At 37.4% G+C, this 20,093-nt stretch overlaps 1 protein-coding gene across 1 annotated transcript in view; it reads left to right on the forward strand.

The window, feature by feature from the left end:
- The window catches only part of rxfp2a (relaxin family peptide receptor 2a), a 94,764-nt gene that overhangs the window by 40,603 nt on the left and 34,068 nt on the right, over positions 1-20,093 (forward strand). The window contains exons 3-8 of the mRNA XM_015040465.1: positions 951-1,031; positions 1,745-1,850; positions 8,221-8,292; positions 14,955-15,026; positions 17,133-17,204; positions 18,634-18,705. Of these exons, the coding sequence (XP_014895951.1) occupies positions 951-1,031; positions 1,745-1,850; positions 8,221-8,292; positions 14,955-15,026; positions 17,133-17,204; positions 18,634-18,705 (475 nt within the window). The remainder of the gene's footprint in view (positions 1-950; positions 1,032-1,744; positions 1,851-8,220; positions 8,293-14,954; positions 15,027-17,132; positions 17,205-18,633; positions 18,706-20,093) is intronic.

Consider the following 20,093-nt stretch of genomic DNA (forward strand, 5'->3'; position numbering starts at 1 on the left):
TCCTCCGACCGCCTCCACCAGTACAGGCCCCGGGGGGTCTACATTCCTATGCTGCATCAAAGTCCAGCTCGATGTCCCTGGCCGGGCCCTGAACGCCAAAGGACTTTTTATTTCCATGTTCATTTTGTCATTAAACTCTTTTAATCGCCTTCTTTCTCCGTTTGAGTCTCTCCAGATTGAATTAGACATATTTGAAATACAGGAGAAATGCACAAAAAACATCAGTTTAATCAATGATTTTCAAATTTCTTTTAAATGCAGAAAGAGATTTAAATTGTTTTATCTCACTTCTATAAACTTTAACTGAAATATGTCATTGTCATTCTAAATCTTAATCTTTTGAATATCTCAGGGGATTTTAAATTATATTTGCTTTCATTAGAAATCTTATTTCTTCTACAGTTTCTAGTAATTCACTCTTCTCTTCATATCAAGACAAATGCTACCAAAATGATCAACTACTGCTAAATAAGATGCTTTGAAAGCTGCGTAGAACTTTATGGAGAAAATTCAGATGAAAGTGTTTACTTTGTGTCTCATTACAATAGGTTTTGATTAATCCATGCAAAATTCCCCTTAAAATCGAGCTGCTATAAATTACATTAAAAAAAATCTTACCTTGAGTAACAAAATACTCAGTTAACACCTTGTCATATACATTTACTTCTTTTATTAATTTTCTATAAAGCTGCACAACACTATATGCGAGGTGAATTATGATCCATTCAGAAGAAAAAAAAATCTTAAGGAGGCTCATCAGAGTTTGTAAATTCTCCACCATACATGAGATTAATTGTTAAAAACTCCTGCAGGGTACCAGTCTAAACACACAAAAAAATGATTATGAAAAATTAACCAGATTAGATGTAGAAAATGTTTTAAATGGATTTAAAAATATTCAATTCAATATTCAAAATCAGCAACTTGTTGTTCTTTGATGTGATTTGCAGGTGATAACATCGGTTTGGCAGACTTCATCGGAGAAACCCTTCAGAACCGACCAACGATTTCTTCTTTTCTCAATGAATGCTGTAAGTAATTCTCATTATGTTTTCAGTTTGTGCTTTCTCTGTGCATCAAGTCAAATATTCATTAGGTGGGAATTCTTTCTTAATTTCTATAGAAATCTGTAGATCCAGATTCTGCAGTTTTAACATCTGCATGCAAAATGCCCGGGGCAAGCCTTCTCCTAACCTCCAAATCTCAGTACAGCTTGTGAAACAATTAAAGCCTAAAATTCCTCAGAAATAAAGGTAGCACTAACACTAAATGCCGAAATAAAGTCAAATGGTAGCTTTTGCTTCACTGTATTTGGCCTCAGTGTGACGGACAGCAAGCAGATCCTAATCGCCCCGTTTAGCAGCAAGCAGGGGGTGCCTACTCTCCGCCCAGGGGTAAAAAAAAAAAACTCCAGATGGCTGCAGACACATGAAACTAATGTTCTGGATCAAATGACTCATAATTTGTTTATGGTGCTTGTCCCCTCAAACACATCTATTGCCACTGTTGGCCACTTCTATGAACTGCATCAAAACTAATACGACAAAAAAAAAAAAAAAAAAACATTGAATTGAAATCTGTATTGATCAAATGCAAGGCAATATGAAAATGATCTTGTTCAATTTTAAAAAGATTGTCTTTCTTTTAACAGAAAAAAAAAACATCTAAATTTTACCTGATGTCTTTAATGTGTTCAAATACAAGCAAATCTCTCAAATTGCATTTAGTCTGTATGTGCTGCTAGTTTTGCAGGAGTACCCAGAAAGTTGTGACTGCATCCAAACAGACGTCAGGTGTGTGGAGGTCAACCTCGAGGAGGTTCCCCTGGTTTCACCAAATGTTACGTGGCTGTAAGTTCAACCCTCTTAATCCTGCTGAGAAGAACTTCTTAAATCCTCCACATTCTGACGAGAATGGTCCATTTCAGCAGCTGAATCTTTGTGAAAGTTTCGAGATGCGTTGATGTTAGAGAAACATTTTTGTTTTGTGTGGCTTTGCTCAAAATGTTGAAACTGACTCAGATTCAGAAATGCAAAATATATAAGGGACTCTTTCCCCCTCATAGACGGTGTCTGTACCCGTTTTTCATTTCATTAAACCAATTTTCTTATTAGCCAAAGATAACCTGAGTAAACTTAAACATTTTCAAATAAATCTGTTTTTATGAATATGAAAACGGTTTCCAGAACGGCTTGGTAACATATAAACCCCCTGTAAACTAAATACAGGGGGTTTTTGTGGGAAAAACCGCCGACAATCAGTTCTTTAAAATAGAGTCTTAACTGCTTTAGAGCTCTAAATATAATTTCGACCAAATGTTCTGTTTTGCTCACTGTCTCTGTATTTTCCACCGCACTGTAAAATGAGATAAGTTTGATTTATTAAATTATCCCTTCTTTTCCACCAAGTGGATGCTCAAAAATGAAGGTCATTTTTCTAAAGGACTTTACCATCTTCTTCTTAAGCGTAATTAATTTAAAGATAATTTTAAAAATAAATATTTAGAGGGTAGGCTGGTTTTGTTAGAGCAAGGGAAAATGATTATTTGTTTATGTGTTAGTAAATATGATTTGTAGTATAATTCTATTAATCAACCCAATGACAAACGGGATGCTGCTATGCCTTTCTTTTCTCTCAGACATTCTCATGTCTGAGAGAAAATGTCTGCCAAGTGCCATTTGTCCCTCAGACTGTCATTGGCTGAGTCGGTGTCCTGTGAGGTAAATGAACTTTGAACAAATGAGCAGCCATCAGAATGAGTCACCTCAATATGTACTGAGTGCACAGTTATTAGGCAATTTGTTTTTCTTTGGGGATTAATTTTATCACTGAAAACCACAAAATTTTAATAAACCTCCAACCTAATAATGTAAGAAAGTAAGGGAAAGGTTTTGGCTTATCTAGGAGAATATATCATTTAATATTTCCTTTAATGTTATGCAGTGAAGTATTTTGATGCATGTGCTGCATAAAAAACAAACAAACATGTTTTTTTTTTGTTCTCTCAACCACACCTTGAGGTGAGTGATTTCTAAAAACTGGTGGTGGATTTGAGAGTAGGCTCTGAGTCTGCCTTCAATCTGAAAAGGTTAAACCAGCTCATATTTAATGATTACCGCTCATACCAGCTGCCCATCGTGAATCCTTTCATCAAGGCTCTCATCTCATCCGTATATTTATGCCTTGAAAAATCTGTTCTAAAATATTTCTTGGCTTGGCCTTGACATTTTTACTTATGTGTCTTTTTCAGCAGTGATTGGATTTAAGCCCTCTTCACCCCGTCCACGTCTACGTGCACTCAGGAGTCTTTAAAAGATGTTTTTCAACTTTTGACTTTTCAGACTCGGTGAAAGTCATTTCAGTTTATTAATATACATTTGAATCAACAGTTGTGCAAAGAACTGCACATTTTAAATGGACAAATTTGACAGAAACAAATGAAAGAAAGACACGACAAAATTTAAAAGAGCTATATTTAGTATTTTCCATTTCATGGCACAATCAAGTAACTGTTAACCTTCAGTTGTCACGAAAATGATCTGTATTATTATTATAAAGTTTATTTGATAGGGACAGACACACATCGACATAGACAAACTGAATAAAACAGGAGTCCCATGTTTGCATCATGGTGCAATAGCAACAGCTAATTCGCAGCATCTGTCCCTAGTTGGGCTTTTTAAAAAAATAACTCTAAAAATTGAAGTGATAATCATTTAAAATAGCACAACATAATGTATCTATACCTATATGGCCTCTGTCCCTTTCCGACAGTCCGCCTTCAGTGCATCATCACAACAAAGCCTTTCAAAACCTGACTGAGAAGTAGTTTATATAATAAGCTCAGCAGATTCCACCAGGTGTTTGCTAATCGCTGCTGCCACTAGTCTAGAGGAGCTGAGTGGGGATTGGGTGAGGTAGGGGTGCTCTGTGAGGTGGAAGCTCCAACAACAAGCTTTGTGGAAATGGGCCGTGTTTTGTACGAGCAAGCATTTTTTTTGCTTAAACTGAAAAGTTTAAGTTTATTAAACGTGTTGGTTCAATAACTAATTAATTGAATAACTAATTTAATAACTAGCTAGCTATTAATTAATAATGACTGCCAGGGGAGATATAATATATGAAATATGGATGAAAGAATCAAAGCAACACCCCAGGTATCATATAAAGCTCAAAAGGTAAATTTTACATAACAGGCTCATACTTTTATCTTGAGTAGTAAATGATACACTTACAGCAGTAAGAATTTATTCTTATTATGAGTCAAAGAATAAAAGTGAGTTTTCAAATAGGTTTTGAAAATGTCTAATGCTGGAGAGGACCTGATGTGAAGAGGCAATTTGTTCCACAATTTAGGATCAGTCATAGAGGAGCTTAAAATTAATTTCAAATCCGTCTGGCAGCCGGTGTCAGGATGCTGTTATGGGGAATATGTGGTCTTGCTTGCATGTTCCAGTTAGTAACAGTGCTGCAGACCTGCTGAATGAAGATTATTACAGTCGCTGAGATGATTTGAAGGGGAGGACGGCTCTCTCAAAGTCTGAAACAAATGAATTTATGTCGGCTGCTTTAGTTGTGTTTAAAAAATAGATTTGATTAGAGCATTTATGAATTAAAAATCACTTCAAAGTCCACACATTTATTTTTTTATACATTTATAAAGCGGCAAAGTTATAAAGGTTATACGGACCAAACACAATAATGTATTTTTCCTGAGAAACAGACGTTGTCTACTTGTCATAAACAGATAGTTCCACTTGTGCTACAGCTTCCCTCATTTCACAACTACATATGAGCTGACGTAATTAATATGTTGATGATAAATTTATCTCATATTGCGTAACACAATATGTTTCTGGTCTGTAAAATGCGCTTTATAAAGTTTACTTTATTTATCACTGTGTCTATTTTTGTTAATTGAACAGATGAATATATCACCCTCCACCATCTGGAAAATGTCCCCAAGGAGGAGCCAGACCTGTGAAGCTCCCCGCTTAAAGAGATAATAATGAATATGGATAAACTTGTGATTTGAACAAGAGTTAAATAAATAAAAAATAAAAAAATCTTTGACACATTTTTACTCTTATTATTCTGGCATTTAGCAAAGAGAAATTATTTTGGTAATTCTAACTGACTTAAAACATGAAAAGTCTTGTCTGATTTAAATTCAGACAATGAGTAAATAAAAGGTGTTTGCCTCATTTCATTTGCATATGTATTAATAGTTTTCAAAAGAATATGAAAATGAATAAAAATAGAGATGCAATATTCCACCCCCCCACCCCCCAACAGATATGATGCGTAATATTGTCATTAGTAACTGTAATGAATTGTGGTAGCTTTTGCTTTGCGATTACATTAAATAATACTGTTACATTGTACTTGTTACTCCCCAACCCTTATTACAAATAAGCTAAGAATGTTTTACAGATTGTAGCTTTTATCTGAAATGCTTGAAAAAGTGATCCAGAAAGAATCTCTAAGAATCTACAAAACATTTAGTGGTTAACATTTCAAATTGTAGAGAATGTGTGAGGGAAGTATGGTGGCAAAATTCCTGGCAAATCACACGCCTGCTTAGAGAGTTTGCTTGTTCTGTTTGTGCAGTCACTTTGAATTGCCCTTTGGTGTGTTTCTGTGCAAGGCTGTCTGTTGTGTGATAAACTGGTGACCTCCACTTTTGTTTCCCCAGTGTCTTATATACTGGATGCTGGAGATAGCAAAGCCTCGGTATAAAACATGGATGGATGGGTCTTAGACTGGCCTACTATCCCACATCGTGCCAATCACTATAAAAGAGCTGTTATTTCCCATTCAGTGCATCACTCTCAGGCTGACCCTCCAGGTTACACTTAGAGTAATGTTAAGCACTGAAACTTCTTGCCATTTACTTTTTATTTCTTCACAAGGCCATTTAAAAGCAACAGAGCCAGAGTTAAACGAGCACTGAGCGCCAAAATGGCCCTCTGCAACTGAATTAACATTTTATTCCGTAATGAGATCTAAATATTATTTATTAGATTATTTGACAGATAAAGGGCACATTATTGAATTTTACTGTAAATGTGCCAGAAGGCAACTCTTTAAAAGATCATAATGTAAATAAACAGACCAATTACACTTGTTGCAGTAGCACGTCTGTTTTCAGCTTCACACTTCGTTGCTCTGCCAAAAGAATTACCTAAAATCTCTGTATGTAATTAAAGCCACAACAGAGTGCTGGAAACATGATCGCCAGTGTTTTATCCCGAAATTCACAATGAGCAGTTTTGAGTCAGATTCAGAGCATCGTTACCAAGGAATCCAGTCGATCACAGAACAGTACAGTGTGTTATTAAGATGACAGCAGACTGCTGGTAGGAGAGCTGTTTGAATTTAACTCAAAAGTTCATTAAAAACATTAAAATCATGTAAAATAATCCAACAAAAAAGTAATCATCTTGCAACCGGAAAGTTGATGGTTTGATTCCAGCCTTCTCCTGTGCCACATGTAGATGTAGCTCTAGTGCAGAAGAGCACTGAGGGTTCAGCACTACATAACCTCAATCCAGTTTTTTACATAAAACTTAAAAAGAGGAATTTTCAATAACTAACATTTATGGGAAGTCAGTTTCACCAACTCTAACCCATTTTACATCACAATTTGTGCAAGAAGATTTATAGATATATTTATTGTTGGAAAAACAGCAAGTCGTGAAGTCGTTTCAGACAAATGTGAAAGGGCATAAAGGTCTGCAAATAAGAAAAAATAAATGCTAATTCAGTTCTTTTAGACTGTTGCAATGCAGTTTTATGCTAGGTTGAGTTTTTTAAGCTTTACATCATGTTATAAAGTTATTCCCTCATCAAGGGCATACTAGGAGTGTTGCCTTGATACTTGGATGAATGTTTGCGAGATCCTTCAATCTCCAGTGGCAGCTAATCGGGGTGCCTAAACGCTTGCTCCCCCAAAGCGCCGCATATTTCCACAAATCACTATGTGCCCGGAAAATACTTAATACTGCCCCTTTAAAGGTGGGGTAGAATGCATTTTCCAGGCTCATAGTACTAGTTTTGCCTGACACCTTGAACTGTTGTGAACTTTTACAAACTTTTATTATCGAGTCTTTTAATATGACATTTAAAAAGTAAGAAAAATCGATTATTATCTTGGTCAGAACACTCTTCCAAAGAGAAAGAATGAATGTTAGGTGGATGTTAGTAACTAAGCCTCTCATTTTTTCATTTGCTCACCTTAGTTTGCTTCAGTTTGTAGCTAATGTCCTGTCCTGGACCAGACTCTGCATGATTTAGTAGCATTTTGTTTCCCAGCACATAACAATGGGTCATTTTTATTAATTGGAATGGTTTTACGTTTGTGTAACCAGAACGTGTTCCCTCTGCTGTTTGTGCTTCATTCATCACCTTCCAAGAAAGTATATTCCTTTTGTTTTATCAGCGTTTAAGTTACTAACTGTTTTTTCTTTTGTCCTGGTTCATCCAAGGCTAGAGAGAATGTCTGTGTAATCTTTATCTCTTTTCTTACTTTCTCTTTGGCTAAAGAGCACAATAAAAATCAACCATATTTGAAACGGGTTTGAAATTTTATATGCTGAAATATTTCAGCTTGACAAGCAAAAAAAAAGGTGTTTCTGTAGAATACCCTTATTTTCTAGCATTATTTGCATGATTTGAGAATTTATTTTTGAAACAAACAGATTAATTGACCTCAATTCATTGTCCATAACTTTATATATATTTGCAGGGCTTTTGTTGCTGCTGATGGTGGAAATTTTGATCAAGCAGACTTAAAGTCAAATTTGTTTCGATAAACACCAATTTTTCTGATGACTGGAGATGATCTGCCGCTGACATTTAGATTCTTTCAAGGAGTTTGGCTTTAGCCCTCCCTCTGTGTTTGAGACTGCAGAAGATTTTGCTCTGAAAGTATAATGTTCCTTAAATTATTTAATTTCTCAGACAGTAGACATCTTTAAATCTTTAAGTGCTTTAGAGCTCCGGTAGATGGTTCTTCTCCTTTCATAGTGAAAGAAAATGCTAAAAACAAAAACATTCTGAATAAAAACGCGGGGTTGTTTGTGTGGTTACTCAGGGCTCATAATGCTTCATTTGTTTCAGTCATTTTACTTTTTTCCCCCCCAACTCACTGTCCTGTAGGTGGCTCATCCTGCTTAATGTGTTTAGTTTTATTCTGACATTATTTGGCTTTTATTACAGGTCACTGAGGAGCAACAAGATCCAAATTCTGGACGACTTTGTTTTCTCTGAATACTCTGCACTGGAGAGATTGTGAGTAATTTTATGCCTGCTGCTTCCGTTCCTCACAAACACGTTCCACTTATTGGTTTAATGGATCAGAGTTCAAATTTTGGGCTTTTTTTTAAAATGGAAACTTAAATGTAAATGAAGGTACGCCATAAAGACAGTAATGGAAAATGTGTCTGGATTAAGTAAAGCTATAATGGTAAAACTACAGTGTAAGATGTGACACAATGAACAAAGATTCATTTGGTCTTAAAAAAACAAACATTTTAGCTGTCAAAAATTAAATCAACCTGTTTTATAATGCACCTCCATGTTGCAGCTATACGAGTGCTGCAGTTTTAAAATTCAAATAATATTAAATGTGTTGAAGGTATTTTTCTGAACACCTCAAATAAAATGTAAAAGTAGAATTTATTGTATGATGAAAATACAGATTTTTTTTCTTGTTTTTGAGCATTTGTGTGTAATTTTATAGACATTTCTTTGCACAACTATATTTGTCTGCAAACTGGCCACACAGATGTTGATGGCTGATTTTAATCACTGCGTATTATACGTTATGCTTAAAAAGTCATATTTCCACAGCTTGGCAAGGTTTTCTGAGGCAATTCTTTTCAACTTTGCATTAATACTGGGCCAAATGAGTTTAGCAGAGAAGAACTGTGACACATAAAAAGCTTTAATACAGAGGGCAGGACATTTCAAATTACTCTGAAAATATGGGGTGAGTTTTTATGGAGGAGGATGTTGAGCCTTTCTGATGAGTAGAAAACAAGTCAGTCATTTGTTTCAGTCATTTTATGTGTTGGCTTCACATTGTACATCGGAAATGGATGTTGTTTTTGTTTGCAAAATCACTCATGTAGTATATTAGATTGTTTTATGTTTGTAACATTCTTATACATCAGTAAAATCACTCCAAACTCAACAGTGGTATTCTGTTGGGACTATAACTTTGAGCCGCTTGTTTCCACCTTCCATAAATTGTTCCAGACATATTTCCATCTGAAAGGGTAAATTCAGATGGAAATCTAGTTCATACTTTTCAAGCCTTACATTACCTATTTTCTGGATTCATGTTTTTAAAACGTGAAAATTAAAATGCAATAGAGATCCCATTTTGAAATACCATTAGATAATCAGAAATATATTCTGCTGCAGACCCTGAAGAAATGGGAACAACTCGAGGAAAGAGATTCTCCCCCACATAAACACACACACAAAAATTAAATACCATTTTCAGTAACACTTTATTTGAAGGGGTTTGCATAAGACTGACATGACCCTGTCATAAACATGACATAACACCTGTCATGAACATGAAGAAGTCTTTATGAATGTTTATGACAGTTGTCATGGAGTGTCATTTGGTAAATAATGACACTTTTAATGCAAAGTTGCTCTAAAAGTTGCATTAAAAGTCCATTAAGAATGACAACTTTGCATGATTTTATAAATTATGATAATTCAATGCAAAGTTGGCATTTTTAATGGACTTTTAATGCAACTTTTAGTGTTAACTGTTATGTCATGTTTATGACAGTGTCATGCACACCCCTTCAAATAAAGTGTTACTGCATTTTCTTCCTATAACCTAATTATTGCAATGGAAATAATTGTAACCTTTTGTATTACAGAAAATGACTTGTACCATTCATTTGAAAAAAGGTTTTCTATAAAGAACACATGGAGACCTGTCATCTGCTAAATGGAAAACAACAATATAATTAAGGTAGTTGTGTATGAACCTTTTGGAAGGGATTCATTTGTCAGTCTTTGAGATTGTAGGTGTGTTTATATTTTTATTCCTATATTTTATGTTGTGCAACATTTTGACTCGGGTATTCTGCCTCTGCATGTCCATTTGAAATGCTCCTCTAGAGCACACTGTGCTGGATGGTAGTTCGTGTTTGGCTCGTAGTGATTTTGTTTTCGAAACAAGGCAGTATCTGTCTGTGTTTCTCTGTGTGTATCTGTTTGGAGAAGGAAGTTGTTTGTTTCTTTGTGCGGTTTAAGTTCAAATAAGAGTGAACGTCAAGACTCAGCCAGTGAAATTAGTTTGAAACTTATAACCTGTGCTTTCCTTGGAGGAAACAAGGTTGTGTTTGTTGGAGTACTGAACCAGCTCGCCACCCCAATCTGCTACCAAACAATAGTTTTCTGTTCATGTGCAAATATGCAACAGGAGTCGGTACTTTTGTTTGCAAACAATATCGAAATCCAGCCACCCATGCAAAACATCTGTGTGTTTTTCAGAGCTTGCATAAGTTTATTGGTAGAATAAGCCAAACCTGTTGGAAAAACCTTGTTCTTGTGCAACACCTCCTCCTCCCCCTTTTCTCTCTACTTCCTCTCCTGAGAGGAGTGAGATGTGCTACCAGCTCTCCGCCTTACGGGTGAATTGAGTTTCCTAAATCTGCTGGGAGTTACCCTGTCCAGAACTGAAGTGAACTCTCTGCCCCTTAAGCTGGGGCAGAGAAAGATTTGCCTGGTTTCTGACATCCTCCATCCAAATGTCCCACCCTTCTTCCCCCCCATGATTAGTCAGACTGAGCAGCCTGTAGTCAACTCCACAGAGCACACCTGTTAACGGTCACTCCTCTTTTTATTACAATGTGCACTTGTTACTGAACCAGGTTGGTTTTAGTGACTCGGGCGAGTCCCAAGGATGTTGTTTTACATATAGTTTTTGGCTAAAAGCAACCTATCAAACATTTTCCACTTTTTCCTCCCCAAAATCAAACTTCATAGCTATTTTACGACCATCAAAGAACTTTAAGGTGACTCATTAATTGAATGTCCACAACATCTTTTAGATTTTCTTAATGCTAATTATCTTATTAGTAAGGCATTTTTGCAAGGGTCAGTACAGCTTAAATCAATAGCAGAAATAATCAAATAAATAAAATCAATCGTCTAGGCTATCTCTCCCTAATGCTGACACTGAGAACTAAAAAAGGGAACCTTTGACAGAGACGGACCGAGTTTGGCATCTTGAACCCCAGAACTGACCTGATGATGAAGGAGGTGTTGCAGCAGCAGGAGGCTCCCAGCGCTGATCGATGAGAGCAGACATCCCTGCAGGTCTGATGAGCTTCCATCTCTGCTTCGATAGTGAGGTCACACGGGACTTGGGTGCTGGTAAGAAGGGTACTGACTTAGACTCTTAGTATGACTTCCTCTTGTGCGTAGCGGTCCTCAGCTTCTTGTCTTGCAGCTCTGTAGCTCCTTTCTCCTCGTCTCACGATCTTTCTGGTCCATCGAGATGTAGACGAGCTGGTCTCATGGAAGGAACACACCAGTTCTTCCTCTTTGCCTTTGTCTTTATCTTCATCTTTGCCTTGGTCTTTTTCTTTGGGGTCTGAACCCAGCTGATGAGAGAAGTGCAATTTGAAGCCACATGTTGCGGGGCTAACGGGTTGGTCCCCATGTGCAGAACAGTCTTCGGTTCTGTGGCCCCGGCTCTTCTTCAGCTGCAGAGTTCTTTGTCCATCTTGATCTTGGCTCGAAGCTGCCTGGAGGATCCAACCAAAGGTTCCTCTTTTGCACCCATCTTTTATAGTGTTTATTCACCCTTTTGGAGAGTTTACATTGGTTAGCACTGTTGTTGTGCCTGTCTCATTGGCTGACTGCTTGGCTACTTATCCAATTACTCAAAATGTCTAGATTTTATTCTTTAAACCTTTAATGCTTTGAAATAAGGAGTAGTCTGAACTATTTTAATACATATGCAGGCTGAAACTTCTTTCTTCAGGAAACCTGCCCTTCCTGTTTCATGAAACTCTATCTGACTATGATTTTATATGATTAGATAGAAAAAAGAAAAATTAAAGCAAAGTTTTCAGGACACAATCACAACCAGATCAATTTTTATTACAGTCTCACTCTATGTTGGGTCTTGATGTCACTCGTGTGATTAATTTCAAAAGTAACTTTATTTATTGTTACTATTAAACTAAAATCTCCAGCATGGGGAAGTGGGATGATCTTGACTTTTCTCGACAACCTCTTTAATGAAAGCACAGATTTCACATTCTGCACTGCGAAGTGGAGAGAGAGCGAGCAATGCTGTGATGAAAGCCTTTTTTAAATGATTTGCTAAAATATTTTTCAGTGCCGATGTTCCGAGAAACGATTACAACTACACAGGATTGTCGATTGTTCCCCTGTTGTAAGTTTGGAGGCGCACATGCTGCTGCGTGTGTGTAGCGACTGCTCCTTTGAGACACATCCTGCACACTTTAATTATGAGAGATTAGTGGATTTTTACAAACCTCTTCTGAGTTAAGACAGGCCCTCAATTTCAGTCTGCTTGAAATTTAAGTCATGTCACTCTTGTATACTGCTTCACTGTTTTGTTTGCAGTCCAGTCTGTTGTCTAGGCGAACCCTGAGCTGAAGTCACCTTCTTTATTTTAAGCACATTCAAGACGATTTGATTGTTTCCACACAAAGCTGTCCACCAACTCTCTAAACTCTGCCTTTTGTCTACCTCTGATTCACCCAACAAGTGGAAAGTTGTCTGAGTATTTCTGCAGACTCTGACTTGAACTGGAAGATTAAGGTGTACAAAATGATAAGGACTGGTAAAAGTGCTGCTCCCTGTCTTTTCTAATCCAATCAGAGCTCTGGTTTCTTTCTCTCAAACTCAGCCTCCACGACTTTTAAACCAAAACCCCCAATGAAACGATCCAAGAATAATGCTTCTTTTGACCGAGTTTAGTTTTCAATCACATCCTGGACGCCATTGTTGTAGTGGCCAGAAAATTGTGCCCTCAAAGCTCAGTAAAGCTCCAGCAGTAAGAGAAGTAGCTCAGTATAAGGCGATGTAATCATCCGGAATGGACAGATTTTCTGACTTGACAAAAGGTACAGGTAAAAAAACAACAACCTCCTGAGTCATTCTAGAGAAAAACGTTCAGGAACTCGGAGCAGAAATGCCCCTATTCTTCTTCTGAGGATGGATGATTTGATAATAGTTATGAAATGTACTGGATATAAAAGAATATTAAGCTTTATTTTTACCTGCAGGAATCTGTCATGTCGGATGATACTCGATTAGCCCACATGCAAGTACACAGCCAGGAGAACAAGAAAAGTTCAATGGGTTTATTGTAGCGGGGATGAAAATCAACTGGTGCGAGCGGCGGGCAGCAGCACCAACAGCACAGGGTGTGGGTGGTATAGAGAAGACTTGGAGGGGTCTGCGATTCTGGGTTTCACTTTCCTTGGTTTTCGGGGGGGGGGAAACGGACAGGTCGGCCAGGGCCTCAGAGTGTCTGAGCGAACGTCCTGATCCGGATGCTCGGGTGGTCTGCAAAGATCAAAAAGGGCGGGTTACTCGGAGAGCCGAAACAGGAAAAAACACAGCGATCAACGAGGGCAAGAAGGCCGAGAGTGAGTACCAAAACTTAGTCAACAATCTGGCGTCGAAGTGTTGGCCACCGCCTCTCTTAAGCTGCAGGCAAGAGGGTAATTGCTGACCGGTGTGTAGCTGACGCAACAGGTCCGTCCCCCGAGCAGCCGTCTCCAGGACTCCACCTAGAGGAGAAAACCAACCCCAACCTCCACCCAGAACCTAACAGAATCAACTTCATACAAATATATTGCTACAGTTGCATATTACCACAAAGTTTGGGTGTTTTTATTTATATTTAGACTGTAACTGACAGAAAATAACCTGGAATGACTTCATACTTTGTCTGGTTTCTTTTCTAGTCTGGAGCAGCATTTGCTGCTGCACGATGAGCCATTCCCCCAGCAAACTGACGCCTCAAACTGACGGGGTTTAAGGTTGATTTGCAAAATAACAAACATGCCCCCTTTCCAACTTCCACCTGAAATATTTTCAGAGTGTAATGCTGCTTCCTTTTGCTATATCAATCGTTTTTATAATTAAATGAGACTTTTAAGTTGTTGTGCGCCAACCACAAAAAAGATAAAGAAAGAAAGTAGGTCATTTCCCCAACTGAAGTTTTATCTTTTGCAGAAGTGCTTCATATGGAGAAGGCCTGGCTGCACTGAGGCTGCTGTGTAACTCTGTGTTCTGAAGTGAAATGCAGTTAAACTGTTTCTTGGACAGATTTTAGTACTATTTCTTTATCTTTCCCTTTGTTGCAAATGGATTATCTATTTTTAACTATACAGCCTCTGGTGGACTAGATTGCATCACATAGCATTCTGCAGCACATGAAAACTCATGATAGGTTGATGCCATTACATCAGAGTGTGATACAGGGATGCATAATGAATCACTGTTGATCAGGATTTATATACTTTAATAGTTAATCTACGGCAAGTAGATGCAGTAGTCCACCACTATTACTGTTTCTGTACACGTTCTACTCTGTATTTTATAAGATTAATTTAGTTTTTTGGTAGGACTGCTGGTTGCAGTGATTACATGGATGCAAACATTCTCAGCTGTGAGCAACTTTGTGGCTCTAAAGTAGCCAGACAAAACAAAACACACAAAATTTCAGTGCACTCTTTTGGTGGACATAAAAACCACCCCATACTGGTTATGGTTTGAATTTATAGAAAACAAAGTGTTTCTAAAGTGTATTGAAGGAGCAATATTTCATTTTTTTTAATGCATCAGATATTTGATGTTTTACACAGTTAGTTTTGTAAACAGTAAACATTGTTTAGCTGTAGTTTCAGAAAATTTATGTTCTCTGTTCTCAGATTTCTACAAAACAACAGCCTCCAGTTCATATCAAAACACGCCTTCAGTGGACTGTACAGTCTTAAGAAGCTGTAAGTATCTTGGTCACTTTATCAAATGCTATTAATCTACCCAGAAAAGCTATATGAATTTTTTTTGCATTGTGCTTAATATGCTTATCTTATAATTTCCAAATTAGTGGGAAGTCTGAGTAAACTTTGCCTCTGTTCTTCAGTAAAGCAGCAGATGGTTATTTATTGTATTAACAGTCACATTTTGGGTCAGGCTTAGGTTATAAATCTAAACTTTTAACTGTTTTCACAAGCAGTTGTGAATCATTGTGTTATTTTCAGGAGCTCAGTGAATTCCACCTTGCTACTAAGTTAGGATATCACCTGAGCAGTAAAACTATTCATGAAATCTTTCCACTAAACATTTCAGTCAACTGTGATATGGTAAAGCAAAAGCAGCAGCGATTCAGGCACAGACTGGTAGGTCAGAAAAATCTGAGGTGGCTCATGCTAGGGTGCAGTGTGTGCATAATTCACTAACTTTCTGCAGAGTCGGCTGCTTCGTGTGGCCTTTTAAATGAGCTCCAGACCAGTGTGTGAAGAGGTTCATGGTACAGGAGAATCATCTAAATTTAAGTCTGGCGGTCTTAAAAATACATGTTGCAAATGTATATGCATGAGGAAATCAAGGGGATCTTATGGAATATCAAGTCTTCATACATTTTAGAAGCATGTGGGTTACTTGTTATGAATAGTCTATGAATGCTGAGATCAGAATTGGGTCAAGCCATCATATTCACTTTCAGTTTTGAGCACTAATGCCTAATTGAGTGAATCTTAATTAGTACTGACGGAGTGTCTTCATTGTGTCATGTAAGAAATTAAGCAATATTATTTTACGGTTATCGCTGCAATATTAATGGAAACGTTGTGAAAATTCTGCGTGCTGTTGATCTGCTGAACATTGGACACTTTCAGTGCATCTGTCAACGTGGCTTACTTAATGATCAAATTATTTAAAATACACTTTCAAACGTGGAGGAAGGTGAAACGGGAACATCAACTGCCTAAGGCAGTGAATCTTCCGCTGCAATTTAATCACAATCCAGATGCACAGTCCAATGGAGGTGTTACATTACCAAGTGCAATGCAATGATTTGGATAAACGAGTGTAAAGGACACTGCCACAAGACTTTGGAGCAGGGGAGACATTCTCTGGTTTAATGAATCACACTTGTGCCTGTCATTCTGTGGACAAGACTGGGTTGGCAGCACCCAGTCTTCTGGTTTGGCAAATAAATTGACTTGCTTGACTGAACTGTAAGGGTAAAGTTTGTTGGAGGACAGTGTGTGGTGCACAGTTTTTATTTGGGGGTTGGACTTTCCCCTTAGTTCTAGTAAACTACTGCTAATTCTGTAGCATACAGATTCATTTTGGGTAATTTCCTGGTTATCATTTGGACATAGTCCCTTCCTTTTCAATTGCGTGCGCTAAGCAAAGTCCCATAAGGACATCGGCAAGAAAGGATGGTGCATAGGAACTTCTGTGGCTTGTACAGAACTCTGAACTTAAACAACATAAAACCTTCAGGAGCCTGACCTCATAAATGATCTCCTGGGAAAATAGCCAAATACTCCCTTGAACATACTTCTAAGTTACTGCCTTCTCAGCTTTATTTCAGCTACTGGAGAAGAAAATTTGTGGGCCAACTCTTTAATACAACCAAAGTATTCAGAGTATGATGTCATTAAAATTCATGTGAACTTAAACGCAAGCATCCCGATACTTTTGGCAACATAGTGTAGATTTAGAGATAAATATGGCGATTTCACAGATTTTATTAGTAAGTAGAAACTTGAGCTCTCATGAGGAAGCAAGGAGATTACAACTTTAGTTATCTTACCCAAATATGGACCTGCAAGCCTGTTTGGACTGTGACCCTTTTTCAGAATCATGATTATGGCTACTCTGTAGTAAAACAGGAGAATAGCCAGAGTTCAGATCAACCTAAGCAGGAACATCAGTTCTCAGAAACCAAAGACCATCTAAAACATTTAGCCGTAGTCAACAAGTCATTACATTAATGCTGTTTTGAGATTTAGGCTTGCTGACAATTCCTCACAATATTTAATCATTTAGTCTTTGTCTGACCAAACCTCTAAGTCTGTGTTTCCTACTCCTCTCAGGTTTCTCAGCAACAACTTAATATCCTCCCTCAGTCCTGGCGTGTTCAAGGATCTGAGTCAGTTAGAATGGCTGTGAGTATCACATATCTGTTTTACATAATAAACACACTCAAGTTTGCATCCACTCATTGATATGATTTGATATGAAGCATTCTTTTTAAGGGGACAAACTGAAACCACAACAAAAATCAACAGTCCATTCAATACATTCATTGAACAGAGATATCAACTTAAAAAATACATACAAAGTTGCAAAAGTAGTAGGTTTTTTATTTTTGTGAATATGTTTTAATGGGATTTATGTTGCAGTTGAAAACAAAATGGTGCGTGATAGTGATATATAATGTTCACAACTACTAACATTTAGCTCAATTTTCCTTTGAGGTTTGACAAACTTCATTCTTTTATCATCATCACAAGCATGCCCGTTCTCTTGATCGCAAATAATTAAACTAAACTGAGGGGTTTGCTAGCATGGAAACTACTTTTTGCACATGCATTAGGGTTGAAGTTTTGGAGACTCTGCACCAGAAGGTTAATATTAGAGGATATTTAAACCAAAACATGTTTTAACATGTGCCTTGGATGAGTCTCTTAGGAACACCCATTTGTGTCCAGACTCAACCCCTCTGACCTAAGCTGCTACTCTAAAATGCAGAGATAGTGGCTTTAGTGATTAACAGCAACCAAGGGATTACCAAGGCTCAACCCTGTCATAAATTGAAGGATCCTGGGACGTGCAGTCGCTGTACCGGCATGGACTGAAACTGAAAAATAAAAACCTTCTCCAAAAAAATTTATGGTTTCTTTGCAACTATCTCAGGAAGATTTGAGCAAATATCAGCAAGAATGAAGTTATATATTTGCGTACTCATTCCACAAACAGTTCAAATAAATAATTTAAGCCCAAAATAAATTACATCCGTGCAGATAATGAGCCAGTGTAAACCTCTGACTGGAACTGTGTATGCTGGAAACATAAACTGTATGATGGCATTTGTGGGGGTCCGTTTTAGAGTGGATCCCCACATCATTCTCATTTACTCTCAAGAGTAAATGAGAATGATGAAGTACATTGTGTTTTGTTCTAGTGTTCACATGAATGTGTGTGGTATTTCTACACACATTGTACAGCTGCGCTGTTCAGTTTGAAATGACTCAGTTAGCTCCAAGTAAAGGAAGCGCTGCTCCAAATCGAAAGGAGAAAAATCGGTTGGCTAGCAGAAGTGAACAACTGTCCTTAACTAAAGATTTACAGAGAACAAAACTTGGTGTTGTTTTCTAATGATATGAAATATATATCAAAGTTTTCAAATTAGCTCCAGAACAATTTATAGACAGCTTTTACTAATGGCAGTATAGTCCATATGTCCTTTTAGACTGATGCATTATTTTTTTAATTTGTACAAAGTTAAATATATGTGTTTTTGCAAAATGCTGAAACACACAAGACCACATTCAAATAACTGGGCACCAATGATGTAATAATTTTTCCTGCCAGGATGTTGGATCATAACCCACTTAGCAGTTTGACTCATGAGACGTTCTTCGGACTTCGTTCGCTCGTATTTCTGTGAGTCTGTTTTTATTTTTCATCTAACATTGTGATATGGATCTTCACCAGTCTGATGAAAAATGCGTTTCCTATGGGATGTGAACTAGATAGTAGGATTGGCATGATGCTTTGGGCAAGGCTACGCTGGGAAAGTGTCACACACCATTTACACAAGCATTGTTGGTGACAAAGTAAACTCTTAGGGACAGAGTTTCTGCTGATGGCATCTGATCTTATAAAAGTATGCCTCTTTACCACATAGCAAAACGATGTTTAAAGGAATGATGTAGCATGGTTACAGGTACATCTTCATGAATTCAAAAATTAATTTGGGAGAGATGTGTTTGTCATACCAGAAGGTCTGCTTAAAAGTTATTTTGAAAATAACTTTTAAGCAGGAATTAAACATGCTTTTCATTTTTTTATTGAAAACACAACCTTCTAATCTTCTAAGAAATTAAATGTGGTGTTTTCATTAGATATTAGCAGGAAATCATCGTAATTAAAATAAAGACTTAAAAACATTAGCCTGTGTGTAAATTATCAAAATAATGTGTTTCACCTGCACATGTATTACAGTCAGTGCTTCTATACTAACAACCACCGACCCATGAATTTAAAATCATAGAATGAACCTTGATGGAAAATGTTAAATGATGCAGTATTTGCACAGGAACAATTGGAAATTGTTTAATTCTCTAACACAGGTTCCATATTGTAATATCAAAAGCATCTAAAATGATCTGTTTCAGCCATCCACTAATGGCAGTATAGTCCATATGTCTATACTGCCATGTAAAAACATCAGTTTCTTCACTTACATCAGTATGTCTCAATGCTCGTCCTCAGGGACCACAGCCCTCAGGATTCAGGTCAGGTGTTTCCCCACACCTGGCCTGAATAAGTGGGTGATTAACACACATCTGGAGCCCTTGATGGTTTGCAGAGGAGGTCATGCAATCATTTAAATCAGGTGTTCTGGAACAGAAACGCATCTGAAATTTTCAGGGCAATGGTCCCTGAGGACTGGAATTAAGCAACACTGATTTAGCTATTCTCTTGTCCCTAACAGCTGAAGTCCTTCTTTATTTTTTCTGTTCAGATTTAGATCAACAGCTATGATTGTTAAACCCTGCCTCGATTTCACAGAGCATTCTTGATCCAGTCCTCCGCACAGCAGCAGAACTTCCTGAGGTGCAGCAAAAGATGTTTTTCCAGCAGCTTGCCAAAAAACAGTTGACAGATCCTGGGTGGAAAAAGCTTTTTGCTGCCTAATTGTCTTAAAAAGACCATCAGTGTTGATCAAAATGACATTTCCACCTGCTGCCACGTTGGTGTTTGAAGGTATCTGAATGCGGCTATAAAGGGTAACAGATGGTGTTTGAAGGTATCTGAATGTGGCTATA

Source organism: Poecilia latipinna, unplaced genomic scaffold (assembly GCF_001443285.1).
Source record: "Poecilia latipinna isolate Pla-1442-1.1 unplaced genomic scaffold, P_latipinna-1.0 Scaffold510, whole genome shotgun sequence".
Lineage (NCBI taxonomy): Eukaryota > Metazoa > Chordata > Actinopteri > Cyprinodontiformes > Poeciliidae > Poecilia > Poecilia latipinna.